General features: G+C 41.2%; 1 protein-coding gene across 6 annotated transcripts in view; it reads left to right on the top strand.

Moving 5' to 3' along the window:
* PAK1 (p21 (RAC1) activated kinase 1) overlaps nt 1-11,547 on the top strand; it is a 163,849-nt gene extending 152,302 nt beyond the window's left edge. For all 6 annotated transcript variants that reach the window (XM_039228722.1, XM_039228720.1, XM_039228719.1 and 3 more), the window contains 4 exons: nt 964-1,063; nt 3,411-3,607; nt 6,409-6,546; nt 10,207-11,547. In XM_039228722.1, the coding sequence (XP_039084653.1) occupies nt 964-1,063; nt 3,411-3,607; nt 6,409-6,546; nt 10,207-10,293 (522 nt within the window). In that variant the 3' untranslated portion in view covers nt 10,294-11,547. The remainder of the gene's footprint in view (nt 1-963; nt 1,064-3,410; nt 3,608-6,408; nt 6,547-10,206) is intronic.
* The last annotated feature ends 11,421 nt before the right edge of the window (nt 11,548-22,968 follow it).

Here is a 22,968-nt window from a genome sequence, read left to right as displayed (position 1 = left end):
AGAGAGAGTAAGTGGTTTGTGTAGAATGTTAGTATTATTAGTCAAAAAGTGGCAGAACTGGGCATTTTCAATGTTCCATTAACCTCTGTGTTATTCACTCTGCCTGCTAATTATAGATGTTTTCCAAGTTTCTTTTCTTTCTTTTGTATGACATTTGCCAGTTTCAATCATTACTATAACTTAAAAAAAAAAATCACCTGGTCACAAATGATTCAAATATTTGTCTCAAGTCCATATCTCTGTATAGAACTTAAGACTCATATGTTCAGTTGTCTATTGAACATATGTCTACAAATGTTTGTACATATATAAAATTTAACACACCCAAAACAGTACAAATTATCTCTTCACCAATAATAAGATTTTTCTAACTTCACTGTTGCTTTTTTTAAAAATAAGTTTCTTTTTTTTAATGTTTATTTATTTTGAGACAGAGAGAGAGAGCGCGTGCATGCACGTGAGTGAGGGAGGGGAAGAGAGAGAGCGGGAGAGAGAATCCCAAGCAGTCTGTGCTGTGAGCACAAAGTCTGGCATGGGGCTGGATCCCATGAACCATGAGATCATGACCTGAGCTGAAATCAAGAGTTGGATATTTAACCAACTGAGCCACTCAGGTGCCCCCTAACTTCACGGTTTCTAATACCACTTTCCTATGTCTCAGATAAGACTCTGTCACTTGCCTCCAGTTTTATCTTTATAAAATCATTTCCATTCTTCCTCGGTAGTTTTTCTTGGGCCCCAGGCTCTTTCTTGAGGATCTTATGTTTGATTAAAAAAAAAAACCTCTAAAATAAATTGGAGGAACTTTTGTACCTAAAAACTATTGAGGCACCACAGACTGGGAGCAAGTTCTTTTACTCACTGGGGCCTCACTTTCTTTGTCATAAAACAGGGAGGTTGGATTAGTTGGTTTTCATTAAGTTTTCATATTCTAAGTCCTTTTTTCTCCCTCTGCTTCAATAGTGCTTGCAGGCATTGGAGTTCCTGCATTCGAACCAGGTCATTCACCGAGACATCAAGAGTGACAATATCCTGTTGGGAATGGATGGTTCTGTCAAGCTAAGTGAGTAAGAAGGATGATACTTCTCTTCCTGATGGGACCCTGCCTCCTTGGGGAAGGGTAATCACATACAGTAGTGGCTACAAGACTCAGTGAGAGGTCTTCAGTTCGAGGCACACGTTGGAGATTTCGCGGGTTCAGTTCCAGACCGCTGTGGTAAAACAGACATTGCAGTAAAGCAAGTCAAATGAATTTTTTGGTTTCCCAGTGCATATAAAAGTTATGTTTACACTATACTGAAGTCGAGTAAGTGTGTTATAGCGTTATGTCTAAAACACTATGTACATACCTTAATTAAAAAATACTTCATTGCTTAAAAACTGCTAACCATTATCGGAGCTTTCAGCAAAATAATCTTTGCGCTGGTGAAGGGTCTTGCTTCGATGTTGATGGCTGCAGACTGCTCAGGGTGGTGGCTGCTGAAGGCTGGGGTGGCTGTGGCTATTTCTTTTTCTTTTTTTTTTTTTAAATTTTTTTAAATGTTTTATTTATTTCTAGGAGAGAGAGAGAGAGAGACAGCGTGAGCAGGGGAGGGTCAGAGAGAGAGGGAGTCACAGACTGAAACAGGCTCCAGGCTCTGAGCCGGCAGTCAGCACAGAGCCCGACGCGGGGCCTGAACCCACGAACCGCGAGATCATGACCTAAGCGAAAGTTGGACGCTTAACCGACTAAGCCACCCAGGCGCCCCAGCTGTGGCTATTTCTTAAAATAAGACAGTAATGAAGTTTGCTGCGTTGACTGATTCTCTTCCACTTCATGGACAATTTCTCTGTAGCTTGCAGTGTTGTTTGATAGTGTTTTACCCATGGTAGATCCACTTTCAAAAATGGAGTCAGTCCTCTCAGGCCCTGCTACTGCTTTATCAACTACATTTATATAATATCTTAGATCCTTTGTGTCATTTCAACAATCTTCACAGCATCTTCACCAAGAGTAGTTTCCATCTCAAGAAATGCTTTCTTAGCTCATTCATGAGAAACCACTCCTCATCTGTTCAAGCTTTATCATGAGATTGCACTAATTCAGTCACATCTTCAGGCTGTGCTTGTAACTTTAGTTCTCTTGCTCTTTCTATCACATCTGCAGTCCGAACATAGACATTTATCGATTTAAATAAGTTTGCCGTCTTATATGGGTGCAGTTTGTGATGCCCCAACACAATTACAGTAGTAACATCAAAGATCACTGGTCACAGACCACCATAACAAACGTAATAATAATGAAAATTATTATGTTAGAAATATTATGAGAATTATTAAAACGTAACACAGAGCCATAAAGTGAGTAAATGCTGTTAGAAAAATGACACCAATAGACTTGCTCATCACAGAATTGCTACAGACCTTCAATTTGTAAAAATTTGTGATGTGCATTAAAGTGAAATGCAGTAAAATGAGGTATGTCTGTATTTCCTGGGATTTGCAAGCTCTTTATGTTACTCAGCACTATACAGGGTGTCATTTCTGTTTTTTTCCCATCCATTTATATGTTTAGCCAGAAGAAATTTGCTGAACGCCCACTGTGTGCTAAATCCAGTGATGGGCACCACGGATACTTTTGCTTGTCTTCAAGTAGTTCTCAGTCTAGCACTGGAGACATAATAATTAGAAAATAGAAATTTTACATTTACAAAGAAATTAGTGTAATTTCTTTGATTCATTCATTCAGCAAATTTTTATAAAATTATCTATTATACCTGGACTCTCTGAGAATAAAAAAAAATGAGGAAGACATAGCCTTTTCTACCAAAGACCTCATAATTTAAATAAACATATAATTGCAATATAATGTGAATGAACTGTAAGCAGAACATTTGTTCAAAAGGGTAAGGACCAGTAGCCTAGACAAATAGCAGCTCATGGGAAGATTGTTAGCAGTCTTTGTCCAGGAGCACAGGGTGAGAAACTAGTAAAAGCAGGGCCATTCCTGCTTGTAGGTGATTAGGGCTTAAGTCTGGGATTCATTCCCAGAAAATAAAGCAAGAACCTGGACTGCCAAATTCTGAGGCATGGGAGTGGTTTTCAAGAATAAAGCAGAATTGGAGCAAGTAATCAAGGCCAGAATGGGTACCTTTGACTTTAATGCCTAGTTCTTCTAGTTTGAGGTGGGGTAGGAGGCCAGAGATGATGTTTCTTTTGTTCCTCCTGTTTCTTTTCAACGTTGGACAGAGGCCAGGCTAAGAGCTGGACGTGAAGGTTGCAGTCATGTGTTTCAAGCTCTGGAGAGACCAGGGATTGCCGTGGCTGGGCGCTAGGCAGAGCTTGACGGCTAGCGAGAGGCACATAGCCAGTACTCCTGGAAGATGTACCCTAAATACAAGTCCATTCCTTCTTTTCTTTTCTTTTTATAGCTGATTTTGGATTCTGTGCCCAGATCACCCCAGAGCAGAGCAAACGGAGCACCATGGTGGGAACTCCATACTGGATGGCACCAGAGGTTGTCACACGGAAAGCCTATGGGCCCAAGGTTGACATCTGGTCCCTGGGCATCATGGCCATTGAAATGATTGAAGGGGAGCCCCCATACCTCAATGAAAATCCTCTCAGAGTGAGTGTTACTAGTCCCATTTCAAGATGTTTGGGTTATTGTCTTTAGTCCCAAGAAATGAGACTCAGGCTTTTCCCTACAGATCCTAACCTGGATCTATCTTTTCTAGATAAAACTAGGCACTATTGGATTTAAAGTATAAATGCTCAAAGGAAAGAGATATTCACAGTCAATCATTTATCCCACAATTATTTGAGTTCTGCCATGTAACCATGTAACAGTAACTGTTCTAATGGCAATGAGGAAATTAATAAATAGTAACAGAAGTTAAGTGCTGTGGAAAAAAGCTGAGTAAAGGGCTTATGAGAGCAATGGGGAAAGGGAGAGAAGGGTGCTATTTTATTGAGTACAGAAGGAAGTCCTCTCTTTTAAGTTATTTGAGCAGACTCCTGAAGAAAGGAGCAAGCCATGAGATTAATCTGATGCAAGAGTTTCCCAGGTATCAAGTATATAAAGGACTTGATATGAGAACACACTTGTATCCTAGTAAAAACCAAAGAGGCCAGTGTCCCTAAGTGAGTGGGGAGGAGAATAGTACACAAGGTCAGAGAACTAGCAGGGAACCAAATCAGGTAAGACCTTGTGACTATTTTGAGAACTTGGCTTTTATTCTGTAAGAGATCGGAAGCCATTGAAGGATTTTGAGCTGAAGAATAGTATGACCTAATTTATGTTATAAATTAACCATTTTGGCTGCTTTTAATGGAACACAGACTCTGAAACACTGTTATAATTGTTCAGGTAAGAGTGGTGGACTTTATTAGTGGCATGAAGAGTGATTAGACTCATGAAATATCTTGAACATACAGCTGACAAGATGAATTAGGTATCAGAGAAAGAGGAATTAACAATGCCTGTAAGATTTTGCACCTTAATTGCTGAAAAAATTCAGTTGCCATTTACTGAGAAGATTGAAGAGCAAATAAAATGGGATAATAGAATTAGTTTTTAATGTGTTAATTTGAAATGTTTATTAGACATCCAAGTGGAGATGTTGAATAGAGTTGGGCATATGAGTCTGGAGTTCAAGGGTGAGAGGTCAAGGCTATAAATATAAATTTATCAGAGGTAGTATATAGTTGGTTTACTTAAAGCTTTGGAACTGGACGATTGATGTGATCACTCTCACCTAGGGAGTATGGTTTGAGTACTGAGCCCTGGGGTACTCTCGGTGTTTACAGTTTGGAGGAACTAGCAAAGTAGACCAAGAAATGGCCTTTCTAGAACTGAGAGAAGTGTGTTCCAGCGGCTAAGAGAACAAAGTGTTGGGAGAAGGAGGGTGGACCACTGTGTGAAATGTCACTGATTGTATGAGATAAAGTTAAGAAATAAACATTAGATTTGCCAATGTGGAGGTAAGTGATGAGCTTGACAGTATCAGTGGAGTGATGGTGATGAAATGAAAGCCTAATTAGAATGAATCCACCAAATGGGAGAAGTTGAGATGGCATGTGAAAGCAGTTGTTGTTAAAGGAGTTTTGCTTTTAAGAGAAAAGGGAAATGGAGCAGGAACCAGAAGTAGAGTTGAGGAAGGGTTTTGGGTTTTCTTTTTTAAGATATTATTACATCATGTTTATGTGAGGATAGGAATGATCTAGTGCAAGGGAGGAGAGTGGTCATGTCCAAGAGAGAAGTGACATCTGTAGGAGTGATGTCCTTTAGTAGGTGAGAGGGGATGGATCAAGTATTGAAGTAGAGTATTAGATTAGAGTATGGACAATTTATTCATTGTAATAAGAGAGGGAAGGCAGAGTATATGAATACAAATGCAAGTATGTTGGTAATTTTGGTCATGGGCAAATATGAGAATTACCCTGATTGCTTTTATTTTCTCATTTCTCCCAACCTCCCCTCCAGTGCAGGAATTATCTGTGAGTTGTTGGTAGGGGGTCATCCGATCTTAACTGGACACGTCTTGGATAGCTTGGATTATTGGAAAGTGCTTCAGTGTACCAAACTGAAACTGCCCGCAGGTCCCAGCTTTGGCCTCTGAATCCACATCTTCCCCCATCTTCTAGTAGCCTTGAAAATGATGACCAGCAGGGTGTGATGGAAATAAGACTGGGATTAAAATCAGCGAACAGGAGCTCCTATGAATAACTTGATATCAGGCACATCCCTTTATGTTTCTGGATTTTATTTGTGAAACGGGGATGATTCTTGCCTATTATCCAGATTTATTGTGGTCATTAAATGAGGTAGGGTTTGTGTAAACATTTTGTGAATTAAAGTGCTGAGTTCTTGAAAAGGACTGTTTATTTGTTTTGTTTTATCTTGTTATTTTTTTTTAACTTGTTCCATAAGATGTTTCATGTTAGGGGAACCAGGGAAGCAACAGGGAAACAGATTGTTGCTTTACAGACATGTCCTTTTTATATTCCTTTCTGCTAGAAGAAATCAGTTCTTAGGTGACTGAGGTGAAGGCATCAGGAATAATTTCCTCCAGCAAATGGGCAGATGTTTAACTCATAGGCTAAATCAAGAATAATAATAAAGCCATGGGTCTGGAACACACTTCATAAGTTTGTAAAGCGCTTTCCAATATACTATTTTGTTTTATTTTTATAGACATGTGAGATAGGCACTGTTATCATCCCTATTTTACAGATGAGGAATTTGGAAACTCACATGGCCTTTAAATGTTAATCTGATCCTTAGGTCATATTCTTTCCAGTATACCAAAGCTGTCTCTTTGTGTCCTAAGGGCATAAAGCAGCTGACCATATTTCTAGAGGGCAAGTGTGGGGACTAGGAGAGAGCCCCAGCTGGAGCCCAAGGTGACTCTCCATTTGTATTGCCAGGCCTTGTACCTCATTGCCACCAATGGGACCCCGGAGCTTCAGAACCCAGAGAAGCTGTCAGCTTTCTTCCGGGACTTTCTGAACCGCTGTCTGGAGATGGACGTGGAGAAGAGAGGTTCAGCTAAAGAGCTACTGCAGGTAACTGTCCCTGTGCGGAGAAGCTCCAAATTCAAGGGATCACTACACCAAACCTTTTTTGCTTCATTTTTGTCTGTGAGGCACTACTAGGCCTCTCTCTTACAACTTACCTACACTCAACTTCTGTTCCTGGTTCCTAACCTCCTTCATCCCTGGGCCTTTGCTCTTGCTATTCCCTGAGACTCTTCCTCAGTCTATTAAAACTACACATAGGCTTAGTTTAAAAATCTGCTTACTGAGCTCCTGTCGAATTTTGCCTGTATCTTTCATCAGCACATCTTTTGTTCTGACTGAATTAGAGTGAGATTCCGCCAGATTGTGGGGAAGCACGGATCTGGGGGTTTACCAAACTTTTCATACTCCTATCCGCGTCATCCTGAAATTACATAATTATTTCATAGGGTTGCAAAAACTGCCTTTAACAGGCCACCATGTAAGTATCACATTCAACTTTATGATGGCGATGAATCTGTAGGCATGCACAGTTAGTTACTTTTGTATTATGAGGACTATGAGCAGCTGAGCAAGGCTGGGCAGACCTACTGCATTGAAGTTAGTTATGAACAACTCTGTCTCTCCCATTTGATTATAACTTCTGTCTTATTATCTGATCTCCTCTAATACCTAGGACCTGACTTAGAAAAGGTATTCAGAAAATATTTATTGAATTGAATGAAATTGCTTAAATTACTTACCTTCATTGAAATGCTACCCTCCAGAACAGATTTGGCAGTTCTTCGGAGTTATGGATCTACAGAGCACTGGTCTGTTGGATAAGAGCTTTGGCCTCTGCCAAGTGTAACCTATTGGTCTCTAGGATCCTTTGGGATTGAAAACCCCTTCTAACAGGCATTATAATGTAGGATCCCTTTGCCTTTCATATGAGGTTTATTCTGGAAACCCTAGGCATGGAAAAATGTTCAAACACTACTCCAAGCCTCTGATTGGTGAAGATATTGTCAATTAGGTACCAGATTATAGTTATTGAAAGATTAGTGCCCTCTAGAGTTTCCTTTCTGATACAATAATGTAACTAATTATAACTGCATTATATTGAATCTTTACCACATTTCAGGCACTAATTTAAATATTTCTGTCTATTCTTTGTAACATCCCTATGATTTATAGGTTCTATTATTCCCATTTATATAGGAAAGCAAGTGAGGTTTCAGTAACTTCACATGATTACATAGCTATTATGTGGCGGACCTGGGGTTTTAACCTTTGTCTGGCTCTCAAGTGTGTATTCTCTTGGCCACTGCTCTTTTGCCTCAAAGAATGCTAAAACTGGAAGGGCTTTAGCGCTAATGTACTATACTTTCTTCATTATACAGAGAAGGAAACTGAGGAAACTGAGGTTTCCCAGTTGAGTTTTGGATCATGCATCATTGGATCCTTGTTGTGACATTGATCATTGGGTTATCATACTTTCTCAATTCAGAGAGGAGTCATAGAAACATGTGATTTGATTAAGTGGTTCTTTAACTTGTTACTGTGCATTGTAAATATTCAAAACCATGACTTTCGGAATCTTAAATCATAAAAGCTTCACGTCTTTCTCCTGTGAGAACACATATACGGACAGAAATACAGAGGGTGTTATGTTGGAATTTGTATCTTCACGATTTAGCCAAGATTTTTTATTTCTTTCATAGTAATAGTAACTTCTTGTCCTCAGTGCCTTTTTATATCCTATCTGTATCCAAAAAGAAGTTGAAGCATCTTCCAGCAATGAATATGTGCATATATGCCTATATGTGTATGTGCCTAGACAGTATAATAAAAGGGACTTATAAGGATAGCAGAAGGATCAAATATGCTAATTATCTGAGTTTAATTTAAACATCAAATTTGATTCTCAGTTTCCTGGTGTCCAGGACAGAAAAGGAAATGTGATAGTTCCTATATTTCCTATCAAATGGAAAAACCTCACATCTTCAAGACAAGACACAAAGCCCTTTCACTACTAAATGTTAGAAAAATCATTTTTAGTTAAGAAGCTCTGAGTTACATAAAGGATTGTTTTCCATGACAGTTTGGCTGAAAATGCAGATATAGTTTTCATACGATGTTTTCTCCAAAATGGTCGTCTTTTATTTATTTATTTTTTTAACATGTATTTATTTTTAGAGACAGAGGCAGAGCATGAGCTGGAGAGGGCCAGAAAGAGAGGAAGACACAGAATCACAAACAGTGAGAACATGACCTGAGCCGAAGTCAGTCACTTAACTGACTGAGCTACCCAGGCGCGCCCCCCCACCTTTTTTTTTAATGTTTATTTATTCTGAAGAGAATGGGGGGGTGGGAGAATGAGAATGAGCAGGGGAGGGGCAGAGTAAGAGAGGGACACAGAATCCAAAGCAAGCTCCAGGTTCTGAGCTGTCAGCACAGAGCCTGATGCAGGCTTGAACTCAACGAACCATGGGATCATGACCTGAGCCGAAGTCGGACACTTAACCAGCTGAGTCACCCACGTGCCCCCAAAATGGTCTTCTTTAATAGTTGTGGGTGCGGCCCAAAGTACAGTCCAATGAAAGTGATTTGGAAAAGGACCATGCTATTGAAGGCCTTTTTGGACTCAAAGATAGAACAATAAATTCTTAGATCAGTGCTCCTGAAATGCAGTATCGAAATATACCATTAGGTCATGGTCAGTCAGTAATTTCCCCTGGAGATAATTATTATTCTGATATTCACCATAGTTTAGTTTCACCTAAGATATAAAATGGAATCATACAATATGATTCTTGTGCCTGGCTTCTTTCACTCATCATAGTGTCTATGGGATTCATCCTGTTGTCAGTGTGTCAATTTTTCATTCTTTGAAATTGCTGTGTAATTTTCTGTATAGTATTATATAAATATTACATTATTTGCTCTTTCATTCTCTTGGACATTTGGGTTCTTTTTAATTACGACTATTTTTTAAACATTTATTTAAAATGTTTATTCTTTTTAAAATATATACATTTTAACTTAAATCCAGGTTAGTTAACATATAGTGTAATGATGATTTTCTGAATAGAATTTAGTGATTCATCACTTATCATATAACATCCAGTGCTCCTCCCAACAAGTGCTCTCCTTAATGCCCATCACCCATTTAGCCCATTCCCCACCCAACACTCCCCCGGCAATCCTCAGTTTGTTCTCTGTATTTGAGAGTTTCTTATGGTTTGCGCCCTCTCTTATCTTATTTTTACATCTCTTCCTCTATGTTCATCTATTTTGTTTATTAAATTCCACATAAGGGTGAAATCATATGATATTTGTCTTTCACTGATTTATTTCGCTATAATACACTCTAGTTCCATCCGTGTTGTTGCAAATGGCTAGTTATGACTATTTTAAGTAAAGCTTCTATGAACATTCTTGTGTGTGTCTTTTGGTGGATACACAAACTCATTTCTCTTGGAAATATACCTGTGAGTAGAAAGGCCGGGACATAGCAAAGATGTGTGTTTAAGTGGTAGGTAGATCCTGCCAAACAGTTTTCCAAAATGGTTTGTTACCTCTTAACAATGTTCTTCAACTTGGGGATGATATGAAGCTCTCCAGACAGAGCCTTGTGCAAACATGGATGCCCTTAACATCTTATAATGGTTACTGAGGGAGAATGGTAAATAGTCATGTGTCTTTTTCTCTTCTTCTCCTTTCTAGCATCAGTTCCTGAAGATTGCCAAGCCCCTGTCCAGCCTCACTCCACTGATTGCTGCAGCAAAGGAGGCAACCAAGAACAATCACTAAAACCACGCTTGCCCCAGCCTCATTGTGCCAAGACTTCTGTGAAATAAATGCTCATTTTAGAAATCCCAACCCCTGATGCCCTCTCTTCCTTGCCTTGCTCCTCCTATTTCCTGGTCTAGTGCTCTCATGACCTTGATCCTTGAAATCTATGTGTTCAGCATTGAAGAGAACTACAACTGACTAATGGGATGATGGCCATTTCTAAAAAAGGAATTTCCTCCCAATTCACAGGTGTGAGGGTGGTTTATGATCAAGGGCTTCTGTGAATAACCCCTTGGGCTCCTTTTCTCATCCCCCCCCACCCCGATCTCACACCTGCCAGTCAGTTCTTGACTCTATAATTTTTTGGCTTTATAACATTATCAATTTGCAATCAATTGAGACTACTTTAATGCTTGCCTTTCTTTGACTGAACTGCCCAAACACCTATTGTACTTGAAAATTGGAACAGCTGGAGGAATGCCGTGACGGTTGATAATCTGCCAGGGATGTGAAATGGCTCATCTTCCTGGACTGTGGCTTTGGCGCAGCTGATCCAGATATGGGAGAGAGAGCCACCATGTTTTCTCTTTGTGTATGCTTCTCGCAGCTATTTGGGAGGATCTTCACCCAGTAGTGTCCCCCGTGCTATTTCTTGTGAAATGGTCTTGGCTATGTAGCAGCTTTTGATTCCCTACATCCCCTAGGCTGCTGCCCCAATTCTGTCCTTGTTTAGAACATTGAGAGGTTGCCCAAGGCACATGCTGGGTGAGAACAGTGTGAGAAGTCAGGGGGAAAAAATGTAGCTGCTTTTAGAACAAAGCTGGGTATCAGCACCTGTCCCGCTGTACCTATGTGTTGTTTTGAGAACTCAGCTTCTTTCTCCATCTGGCATAAGGAGCTGAAAGATTAACTTAGATCTTCTGATGGCCTGAGTCTTTGGGTCAGAGGGAAGGATCTCCAAATGTGAAACTACATGTTAGTTTTGGATGGATTTGGCAACCTGATAAGATACTCTGCCGGCCGTGAGGGGACCCTGTTTTTACAATGCATGGCCAAGCTCTCTGCAAATGGAATTGCTTGCACTGGGTGTTGGGGATGTTTGCTACCTCCTGCTATCTTTGTGGTTTTGGTCCTTCCACTATGATAGGACCCCTGGCCAGCATTGTGGCTTGTCATGTCAGTCCCATTGGCTACCGTGTTATGCTCTGAGGTACCACTGCCTCTGTAGCACAAGTTTTATTTCCTTCAATAAAAGGAGATGAAAATATTCTACTTGGAGTATGCCTTTCTTCTTTTCCCTTTTTCCTTTTCTAATTTTTTTATTTTGAAATAATTTGAAACTTTTAAGAAAACTTAAAAATCTATATTATGAAATATACATATTTTTTTCTCCCTGAAATCTGAGATTAAGTTACAGATCGATAGATGCCCCTTTACCGCTGTGTACTTCAATGTGTAGTCATTCCTCTTAACACTTTTATTTTAAATACAAATTAAGAGAAATGTGTATATATTATAAGGTATTTGCTCAGGCAGTTGTGGAAACAGAAGTCCCATGATCCACATCTCCAAGTTGGAGGCCCATGAAGGCCGGGGGTGTAGTTCAAAGGCCTGAGAGCCAGAGAGCCAGTGGTGTAGATTCCAATCAGTCTGACACAGCAAGAACCAGGAGCACCCAGGGCAGGAGATTGATGTCCCACCTCAACAGTCAGGCAGAGAGCAACCCATTCCACCTTTGTGTTCCATTCAGACCTTCAGCTAATTCGATGATGCCCAGCCAAGCAGGCTCATCAACTTTACTCTGTCCACCAATTCATATGCTAATCCCTTCTGGAAATACTCTTACAGACACACCCAGAAGGAATGTTTAACCAGATACTGGGCATCCCATGGCCCATTGAAATTGACACAGAAAGTTAACCATCACACGCCCCATCCCCACCTCCAGGTGGAGAAGAGAACTCCAGCGGGGACTCAGTGAGCTGACAGCTTTCACAGTGCTGTCTGTTACGACTTTTAGATCAAGGGGTCAACAGTGAAGAGTGAAGTAAGTCAGTCAGAGAAAGTTATCAAATGTTTTCATCATATGTGGAATGAAGACCATGGGGGAAGGAAAGGGGGAAAAATAGTTTCAAACTGAGAGGGAGGGATGCAAACCATGAGAGACTTAAATACAGGGAACAAACTGAGGGCTGGCCAGGGGGGAGGGGGAAATGGGTGATGGACATTGAGGAAGGCACTTGTTGGGATGAACACTGGTTGTTAACATGTAAGCAATGAATCATGCGAATCTACTCCCCAAACCAAGAGCACACTGTATACACTGTATGTTAGCTAACTTGACAATAAATTATATTTAGAAGGAAAAAAAAATGGTGAAAAGGTTGGTGACCCCCAATGTTGGAAAAAACTACAAAGGTACTAGGGGTCCTGCATGCAGTTACTGAGAGGACAAGTACAACAGCATTGCTGACGTGTAACACAGGAGGAATGTTAGGTGACGGTACAGCCCATCACCTGGAGTGTTAGACGGGAGTGTTAATGCCTTCTACTTTGAGCTTGCAGTGGTAAACTGGTAGTCTGACGAGGCCTGAGGAATTGTTAGCTGATTGCCCTACTGGAATCTCAGAATCTTGGAGTTGTCTGATAGGTGTTAAAACAGAAGTATTGCCTCTCCTGTGAACTTTCCAACACTCTGTTTAAGGTGTATAGGCATGATGGTTTATTACTGGGATATCTAGACATCCACTCAGATAATGGAACATTCTTCAGACCCATACAGTTTAACAGCATATGTCCATGCTTTTTATTGCCTGCAGAGTGTGGAGGCAAGAGAACTCTGAAACTCGCTACTCACAGACAATTGCTGCTTATTTAATTCGCCATGGGTACTGTAAGCATCTGTCCCATGCATTAGTTTTCTATTGCTACATAACAAATTACCACACACGTGGCTCAAGACAATACAGATTATCTCAGTTCCTATAGGTCAAATGTTTGAGTGCGGCATGGCTTGATATTTTGCTCAGAGTCTCATTCGACTGAAATCAAGGTATCAACCAGGGCTGTAGTTCACCTGGGCCTTGAAGTCCTCTTCCAGGCTCACTACTTGTTGGCAGAATTCATTTCCTTGTAGTTATATGACTGAAGTCCTCATTTTCTGTCTAGCTGTCAGCCAAGGACAACTCTCAGCTCCTAGAGGCTGCCTACCGTTTCTTGCCCCACATGCCCCATAGGCAATTCTTGAAACAAGTATTTCCTTGATTCCAGATTAGCCAGAGCACATTTCTCTGACTTTCACTTTGGCAACCAGCCAGAGAAAACTCTGCTTTTAAAAGGTTCATGTGATTAGGTCAGGCTTATTTAGATAATCACCGTCTTAAGGTCAACCAATTTGGGAACTTAATTACAATCTGCCAAACCCTTCATCACAGCACCTAGATTCCTGTTAGATTGGAGAAACCAGAAGAAGTTATGTACACCAAAGGTTGGGAATCTTGGGGAGCTTAGTCCACTTGGTCTACTATAACAAAATGCCATATACTGGGGAGCTTATAAATAATAGGAATTTATTTCTCACAGTTCTGGAGGCTGAAATGTCCAAAATCATGATGTCAGCATGGTCAGGTCCTGGTGAAGGCCCACTTCCGGTTGCAGACTGCTAACTTCTTGCTGTACCCTCACATGGCAGGGGAACTAGGGAGCTCTGTGGGGTCTCTTTTCTAAAAGCAATAATCCCATTCATGAGGGCTCCACCCTCATGACCTAAGTACCTCCAAAGCCCCCACCTCTTCATACTATCACTTTGAGCATTAGGATTTCAACATAAGAATTTGAAGGGGTGGCAGATACATTCAGACCATAGCAGAGGTCATCTTAGAATTCTTCAAAAAATTTTTTTTCATGTTTCCTTATTTGAGGGGCACCTGGGTGGCTCAGTCGGTTAAGTGTCCGACTTCAGCTCCGGTCATGATCTCATAGTTCGTGGGTTCAAGCCCCGCGTTGGGCTTTTGTGCTGACAGCTAGCTCAGAGTCTGGAGTCTGTTTCAGATTCTGTGTCTCCCTCTCTCTCTCTCTGACCCTCCCCTGCTCATGCTGTCTCTCTCTCACTCAGATATAAATAAAACATTAAAAAAATTTAAATGTTTCCTTATTTGAGAAAGATAAAGAGCACAAGCAGGGGAGGGCCAGAGAGAAGAAGGAGAGAGAGAGAGAGAGAGAGAGAGAAGAGAGAGAGAGAGAATCCCAAGCAGGCTCTGCACTGTCCGTGCAAAGCCCAATGCTGGGCTTGAACTCACAAACTGTGAGATTATGACCTGAGCCAAAATCAAGAGTTGGACGCTTGACTGGCAGAGCCACCCAGGCACTCTGGGTCATCTTAGAATTCTGCCCAGCATATCCTGGAAGGGTCTGTCTACTCTCAGGCATCTGTTAAGGACATGGGAACTAGGGGAAAGGGCAAGAACTGAAGTAGTTTAACTACAGTGCAGGGACCTGAACCCAGGTATTCTTTTCCATACCTCTGTACACTATATCAAGAGTAGGCAGGGCCAGCCGGGTGGCTCAGTTGGTAAAGCGTCCAGCTTTGGCTCAGGTCATGATTTTGCAGTTCATGGTTCAAGCCCCAGATCAGGCTCTGTGATGACAGCTCAGAGTCTGGAGCCTGCTTCGGATTCTGTCTCCCCCTCTCTCTGCTCCTCCCCTGCTCACACTCATTTTATGAAAAATAAATAAAATTTTTAAAAAATCTTTTTAAAAAGAGTAGACAGACACCCACCCAAAGGCACTACTAGAGCAATGAGGCTGTCTGGGTGGTGACCAGTTCAACTGAGGTCACAATAATACCTTTATCCCGCATTTGATGTTATTTTATACCTGCCATGTGGGCACTGTGCAAGGTGTCCTCACCCATGGGTGTAAGTAAATGCAGTCCACCTACTGTGGAACCATGGAGGAAGGAGGTTGGTGGTATTGGAGCTACTCCTGGGTTCCTGTTAAGGTAATTGTGCTGGCCAGATGTTATAGATAATTTCAGAAGAAGCCTCTCACCAGAAATAAGGGGCTACCGGAAACCGTGGGAGACATTTGGAGGAAGTACATCCTATCTTATACTTGGATCCTTTCAAGAGACTCATCACCCAGGCTATTACATTCTTCTAGGCATCTCTTATGACAACGGCTCCTTTGCTAATGTGTCATAATGCTGAATCAGTCATCAGTTATTGGATATAGCAAGGGAGACCTGGAAGCATTCCAGTGTTTTCTAACATTTACCTGCTGCGTGTTTCCTATCCTGCTCCACTGAATCCTGCTACCCACTACCTGCCTATGAAACTGTCAATAATGGACTCTTAGGTTTCATGTCTGACTCTTCCTCTACTTCCTGGGTTGACATAGGCTTCTTGTCATTGGAAAAGGCTTGGGAGCAGTCCTATAGGCCTTGGTTAGGCTTTATTAAAGCCTGTAACTATGAATATTTGCCTTAACTGCATACAGTGTGAGTGTGCATGTGTACACACACACACATACACACACACAATTCTGGACTGGATAATATGTTTTTCCTAGCCTGTTTTCCTGTGTGGCCAAATGGTCTTCACCTGTTTGCATCCAGTAACCATGACCTATAACCCTGAGGTGATAATCCAGCTATTTTATGTTTTCTGGGATTCTCAGGGCCCCCATAGCCTCCACCTGCCTAGATGTAAAGGAGAAAACTTCCCAGTGGGTAGTGAGGAGAGGGGACTAGGAGATATCATAGACTTATTCCTGAGTGGAGATAAAGACTTGAAGCTGAAGACAACAATAGGAAATCTACCAGTTATGCTAGGCTAAATAACTAATGAGATCACTCTAGCCATACGGCAGATTACCCTGGACTCCTTAGCCAGGGTGATTTTTTCATTATTATTATTATTATTATTATTATTTTAACCAGATGGATTAAGGCTGCAAAACTGATCTTCATAATCTGATAGCAGCTGTCTCTGCCCTAATCAACAATTCATATTTATGGATCATGGTTAGTGGTAAGTAGAATAATCAATATTCTGCATATAGAAAAAGGCAGTATGGTTATTTAGTGTATCCCAATCTGGCACCTCTTTCTCTCATCTAAGTCTGAGCTCCCTCAGCCCCTGGTTTCGGGAACAGTTAGCTGTTTATAGCTTTCCCTATTCCAGTGATTTTCAAAGTGTGGTTCCTACACCAGCAACATTAGCATTGCTTGAGAGCACTTCAGAAATGCTTTGTGGATCTGCAATCTGCAGATAAGTCTTCCAGGAGATTCTGAAACAGCTGAAGTTTGAGAACCATTCTCCAGGATTGCCTACAAATTGGAATGATGACCCAGATACATTGGCATGTATTACTGATGGAATGGGGTGTGATGTATAGAGATCACACAGAGATTGGAGGTAAAGAACTACAATGGTTGAGAAATAAGGGTTAACTTGCCCAATATTCTCTGCTGGCTGGCCTCCCAGGAAAGGAGTTGGCCTTTGAGCTCCATGGAAACTATCTACAGCCAAATGCTTAGAGAAATCAGTTCTACTAGAATGCTGATCAGGTCACTTGTCTGCCAAACCAAAACATGGTCTTTTGCCCCTAGTCTTGACAGACTCTTCTGTATGTTTGCTATATATGTGTCAATGAAACGGTGGTGGCTCAGGGCTAGGAGCCATTGTTCTACCATGTCATGCTCCTATTGGATCACAACCCTCATCCGGCCAGCCATTCTACGGCTTTTCAGACCTCTGGCTTTGTGAAGAAACAATCTTCCTCATGGGTAGTGATGAGGAAGGGAGTTGAGGAGATACTACATAGTCATATTCATGCAAGGATCAGGGTCTCATTCCTGCATGCCGACTCTAAATGGAATGAGCAATAAGGGACTTCCAAACCTGCTGCTGCTCCTATGTTCATTGCTTTCCTCCAATAAACACTATTCCAAAGGCCTGCTATGTGTCCTGTGTGGTCATTTGGCTTTGCTTCATGCTATTGAACTGTGTGAATATGTTGACATTATTTATTCATTCTTCTGTTGATGAGCATTTGGGTTATTTGCTGTTTGGGGTGATGAGAAACAATACTGCTACGAACATTATCGTATATTGATCCTGGCTCACAAGAACAGACTTATCTACTAGATACCCTAGGTGTGGACTTATTAGATCATAGGGCATATATATCTTTAGCTTTCTAAGATAATACCTACAAATTTTCCAAAGAGGTTGTACCAACCCACACCCCCCACAGTTGTGGGAGTTTATACATATTGCCCAACCTTGCATTGTTCTGTCAATCCTTGCTAACATTTAATATTGTCAGACTACTTCATTGTAACCAATTTGTGTTTATAGTATAGTATTTTATTGTGCTTTTACTCTTCTTTTAAAATTTTTTAATGTTTATTTTTGAGAGACAGAGAGAGAGAGAGAACGAGTGGGCCAAGGAAAAAAGAAGCACAAATATGCTGGTTACCAGGATTAAAGTATTGCTATAGTTGAGCTTCAAATTTGGAATTGAATTTCCAGGAAGTTAAAGTAACAAGGTAATGTGTATAGTATCCATTGTGAAAAAGGGAGCCGGCATGCCAGTTACTGGTGCCTCTAGACCAGCACTATCTAATAAGCTTCCTGTAATAATGGATTCTATACTTGCATTGTCCAGCATGGGAGCCATTAGCTACACGTGGCTGTTAAGCACTTGAAATGTGGTTAGTGGCTGAGGAACTGACTTTTACATTTTAATTTTTATTAATTTAAATTTAAATAACCATAGCGAGTAGCGATCTTATTGGACAGCTGAGGTCTAGAGGAAACAAAATAGTATAGTGTAGTTGGAGTCAAATGGGCTGTGTTTAATTTTTGGCTCTGTCACAGGTATGTATGACCATGGAGAAGCTACTTAACCTTCCTGAGCTTCAGTTTCTAGATGTGTAAAGTGAGTACAATAATAGTATCTACCTTTAAGATTCCGAGCAAACAAAATAACATGTGTAAATCATTTAACACAATCCCTGACATCCAGCACATTCAGTCCCATTTCATAATGTTTGAAATTACTTGGCTTGTCAGGAAATTTCATGCCAACTGACTCTTTTACTGGCACAAAAATGGAGGTTTTATAAAAGAATCAATAACTAGGAGTCTAGGTTGTACTTAAGCATCTTAGCCAGTAACTGCTTTCTGACTGTGGAATCAAAAGGTCAATCAAATGTTGATTTAAAAGAAAAACTTGTGGGGTGCCTGGGTGGCTTAGTCGGTTAAGCGTCCGACTTTTGCGTAGGTCATGATCTCGCGGTTTGTGGGTTCGGGCCCCGCGTCGGGCTCTGTGCTGACTGCCAGCTCAGAGCCTGGAGCCTGTTTCAGAGTCTGTGACTCCCTCTCTCTCTGACCCTCCCCTGCTCACGCTGTCTCTCTTTCTCTCTCTCTCTCTCTCCTAGAAATAAATAAAACATTAAAAAAAATTTAAAAAAAATAAAAGAAAAACTTGTCTCCATTTGAAGCTGCTACAGAATAGTCTGTTTAAAAGCCTAGCTCCCCCCTTTTTTCCCTGCCAAATTGCTAAAGGATTAAGCCCTAATATTAGTATTTAGTATCCCTTTAAGATTTGTAGTTCAATATTTCTTCATTATAGGTGTATTAAAAGCAAAAACTAGTTATTTCAAGGACCTTTCACTAAAGAGGAGATTCATTCCTTTTAATTAAAAGGACACTTGTTAAAACAGGGCCACCATATGCATTTTGCAAAGATAACGTCCCAGCTTTGGGCTTGATCCACTGCTCTACGGTTGGCTAGAGTCTGGCCCCAAACCCCAGCATGCTGCCAAGAGGGAGAATTCGGAGGCTGGTACTCAACTGCTCTGGTGATATGTAGCCATAGATCTCAAGTTTATCCTTTTCTTTGTGTCAATTTTACCATTTTTCAGATTTATATAATGACTACTTAAAATAACCTTTGATTATTTACTCATTCTTCAGTCCAAGTGGCGAGTGATAAAATTGCTCTTGCAAATAAGAAAATTACCAAGAAGCTGGAAGAGCTATTGCCTAGACTTGAGGCTGTGGGGAAAGTTAGGAATTGGCTGTGTTTTTATGATATTACTAGCTTCTATTTTGCTGAGAAACCTAGGTGGCGATGTGCCATTCTAGATATTTTATTTTATCTTATTTTATATTTTAATTTTGAGAGAGAGAGAGAGAGAGGGCACAAGTGAGCGAGGGGGAGAGAGAGAGAGAGAGAGAGGGAGGGAGAGAGAGGGAGAGAGAGGGAGAGAGAGGGAGAGAGAGGGAGAGAGAAAGAGAGAGAGGCAAGGCTCTGTTTACCTGAAGCAGGGCTCAAGCTTACTTGAAGTGAGGCTCAAGCTCACCTGTGAACATGGACCTGAGCCAAAGCCAGATGCTTAATGACTGGGCCACCCAGGCACCCCATCCTAGATGCTTTAAATACGTGTGTGTGTGTGTGTGTGTGTGTGTAGGCTTGCAAAATATTTCAAATTGGCTTTATAGACTACAGCAAGCTCCAAACTCACTTATGTTGTTTTTAGCAGAATTCTCTGCAAGCTGATAGTGTGACAACAATCCCTAGAAAAAACGTATCTCAGGTCAGCTTGCTCCTTCTGGAAACTATTGGACAAAGACTCACTACACTACAGAAGGAGGGTAGAGTTTCAAAGAAATGACTAGCAAACCTTCAGTTTGCAGTCTTGAAAATCTTTAAACAAAAACAAAATTGAGTTTTTCCAACACAATTTTTATTGGGTTCATCATACTTTTTGTCTCAGATCAGACAGGGCCCACCAGAATTTGAACAGTATTCATTGCAAAAGGACAATTGAATTAGATGAATAATGAGTTTATAAACTTGAATCAGTTCTGTTGGGACAACAAAGCTGGGAAAAAAATCTCCCCCAGATATCGATGGGGATCTGCAGTCTCTTAGTGCCACAGTATGTCCCTCCGTTTACCTTCATTATTGTTTTTAACAGGTAAATTTGAAGCCTCGCACAGAGATTCATTGAATATTTCTATTCTTTGAAATAAAATGTTATAATTTATTTGATAAGTTCTTTGGTACCCTTTTAAAAAATGTTGATTTATTTTGGGAGACAAAGAGTGTATGTGTGTGTATTTGCATGAGTGGGGGAAGGGAAGAGAGGAGAGAGGGAGAGAGAGAATCCCAAGCAGGCCCACACTGTCAGCACAGAGCCTGACCTGGGGCTCAATCCCACAAACCGTGAGATCATGACCTGAGCCAAAATTAAGAGCCGGACACTCACCTGACTGAGCCACCCAGGTGCTCCTAGTACCCTTTTTAACATTCTGTTTTCCACACTTTAGTTTTGCTGGTCTCACTTCTGCTTTAAAACCAGGAGTACTAGGATTAGGCCTGTATTTGCTCAAACATGGGACCAATTTCCAGTGCTTTTTTCATTCCCTATTGATATGAGAAAAGGGTCTCTAAAGAAGAAGTCAGAATGTGGAGTTTCAGGGGCGTCTGGGTGGCTCAGTTGGTTAAGCTATCAACTCTTGATTTCAGCTCAGGTCATGGTCTTGCAGTTCTTGAGATCAAGCACCTGTTGGACCCTGTGCTGACAGCACGGAGCCTGCTTGGGATTCTCTCTCTCCCTCTTTCTGCCCCTCCTCCCTCAAAATAAATAGATAAGCATTCAAAAAGAAAAGATGGAGTTTCAGAAAATCTTTATATCAAAAACATCGCTTAATCCCTTGATTGTTACCTAATCTCAGCGGGTGCCAACCAGTTTAGTACTGCCCTGTCAAGGGTTAATCTAGGGTCCCCGTATAGAAGTTAGGAGGAAGAGGGTAAACATTCCAAGATCAAGCTACTTTTTTTATTCGACACTATTACCGCCCTGATCCAAGCGACCATTCTTCCTTCTAGTCAAGTCCTCCTGATTGGTTTTTGGGAGGTATACTCCAGGGAACCCAGCTAGGTCAGAAAAAAGTGCAGCCTGTCTTATTCGGATTAACACTCTACAGCTTCTGACTGTTTATTTAACCAGTTGTCTCAAGCATTGCAGTAAGCACTGGGAATAAGTCTCACCTTTAAGTAGATGAACTTAACAGGGAGGAAGCAGAAATTACAAGCTCAGGAAAACAAAATAGGTAATTCTAATCAATGCTGCTAACATAGTACTACTAAGTTAATTTGGAGGGACATATGGGACAGGAAGAGAAGTACTGAACGGGGCCTGGTGGTAAGGAATGGGTGGTGATGATCAAAGAAGGCTTCCTGAGCTGAGTCTTACACTAACAAAAGGAGTTAGCCTGGTAAAAGTCAAGGGTTGGGAAGTGAGTGAGCCTGGCAGTAGGAACAACGTGAATAAAGATACATAATAGTGTTGAGGAGTAGTTAGTACAGAGGTTTGGTTTTGCTGGAGTTTCAATGAGTCAGGTTGGAGGAGAGAAGGGGGAGAAAGAAGCTGGACAGAAAGGCAGGATCCAATTTAAGGGGCTTGAATTTTAACCTTAGGAATGAATTTTTTTTAAATTTTTTAATGTTTATTTATTCTTGAGAAAGAGATAGAGTATGAGCGGGGGAGGGGCAGAGAGAGAGAGGACAGAGAGTCGGAAGCAGGCTCCAGGCTCTGAGCCGTCAGCACAGAGCTCCACGCAGGGCTAGAACTCACAAGCCATGAGATCATTACCTGAGCCGAAAAGTCTGATGCTTAATTGACAGCCACCCAGGTGTCCCGAGGAATGAATTTTAAACATGGCCAGATTTATATGTTTAAGAGATCACTAGCTGCTCTTTGAAAGGCAAATTTGGGGAAAGGTAAACTGGAAGTAGTGACCACAGCAACTACTAAGCAGTTGGTATTTACTGAGATGACTAGGGGCCTAGTGGGCATTGAAATACAGGGAATGACTAGGAGTAACACATGGGAGGTGTGTGGGAGGGAGGGGGGGCTGCAAAGCAAAGGGAGGAATCAAGAATGGAAGGTTCCTTTCAGTTCTTGCCATTTAGCAATCTGGAGCCACAGGCGGTGGAGCAGATTTGAAGGGAAAAATAATTCTGCATAGGGATTATTGAGTTTGAATTTCCAACAGGACATTCAGATAAAGATGACCAGCGGACAATTGGATATGATGGGTTTAGAGCTTAGAAATGAGGTCAGAGCTAGAGAAATAGCTGGAGGAATCAAAGATGAAACAAAACTGAAACAGGCCCATTGTTTGAAGTAGGTTAAGAAAAAAAAAGACAAGAAAAAAATAATAAAAAAAATAACCTTTAAATAATTGGGCTACAAAAAATAGTTAATCCCTGAGCTAAATAATTAACAAAAACTAAAATTATGCTGAAGTTCTTTGTTGTTGTTGTTGGGGTTTTTTTTGGGTTTGTTTATTTTGAGAGAGAGAGAGAGTGCAAGCAGGCAAGGGGCAGAGAGAGAGAGGGAGAGAGAGAATCTCAAGCAGGCTCCTGTGCTGTCAGTGTCCACGCTTAACCTGCAAAGGCGCCCAGGTGCCCCGAAGTTATTTCTAAAAGAAGCAAGATGAAAGATACCTTAAATACACATTTTAAACGCACTGCTCAGAGCTAAGGTTCCAGGTGTGCCTTAAACTGAAGCCTCCGGAGCTGATAAGGCACAAAGGCCACGCCCCCGGCCACGCCCACCTACGCGGCCAGCCTCCACCGCCTCCTTCCACCAGGCGTCCATCTTGAGAGACG

The sequence above is a fragment of the Hyaena hyaena genome, unplaced genomic scaffold (assembly GCF_003009895.1).
Source record: "Hyaena hyaena isolate Hyena2069 unplaced genomic scaffold, ASM300989v1 scaffold_34, whole genome shotgun sequence".
Classification (NCBI taxonomy): Eukaryota; Metazoa; Chordata; class Mammalia; order Carnivora; family Hyaenidae; genus Hyaena; species Hyaena hyaena.
Note: the sequence above shows the minus strand (reverse complement) of the source record. Positions and strands in the feature narration are given on the sequence as shown.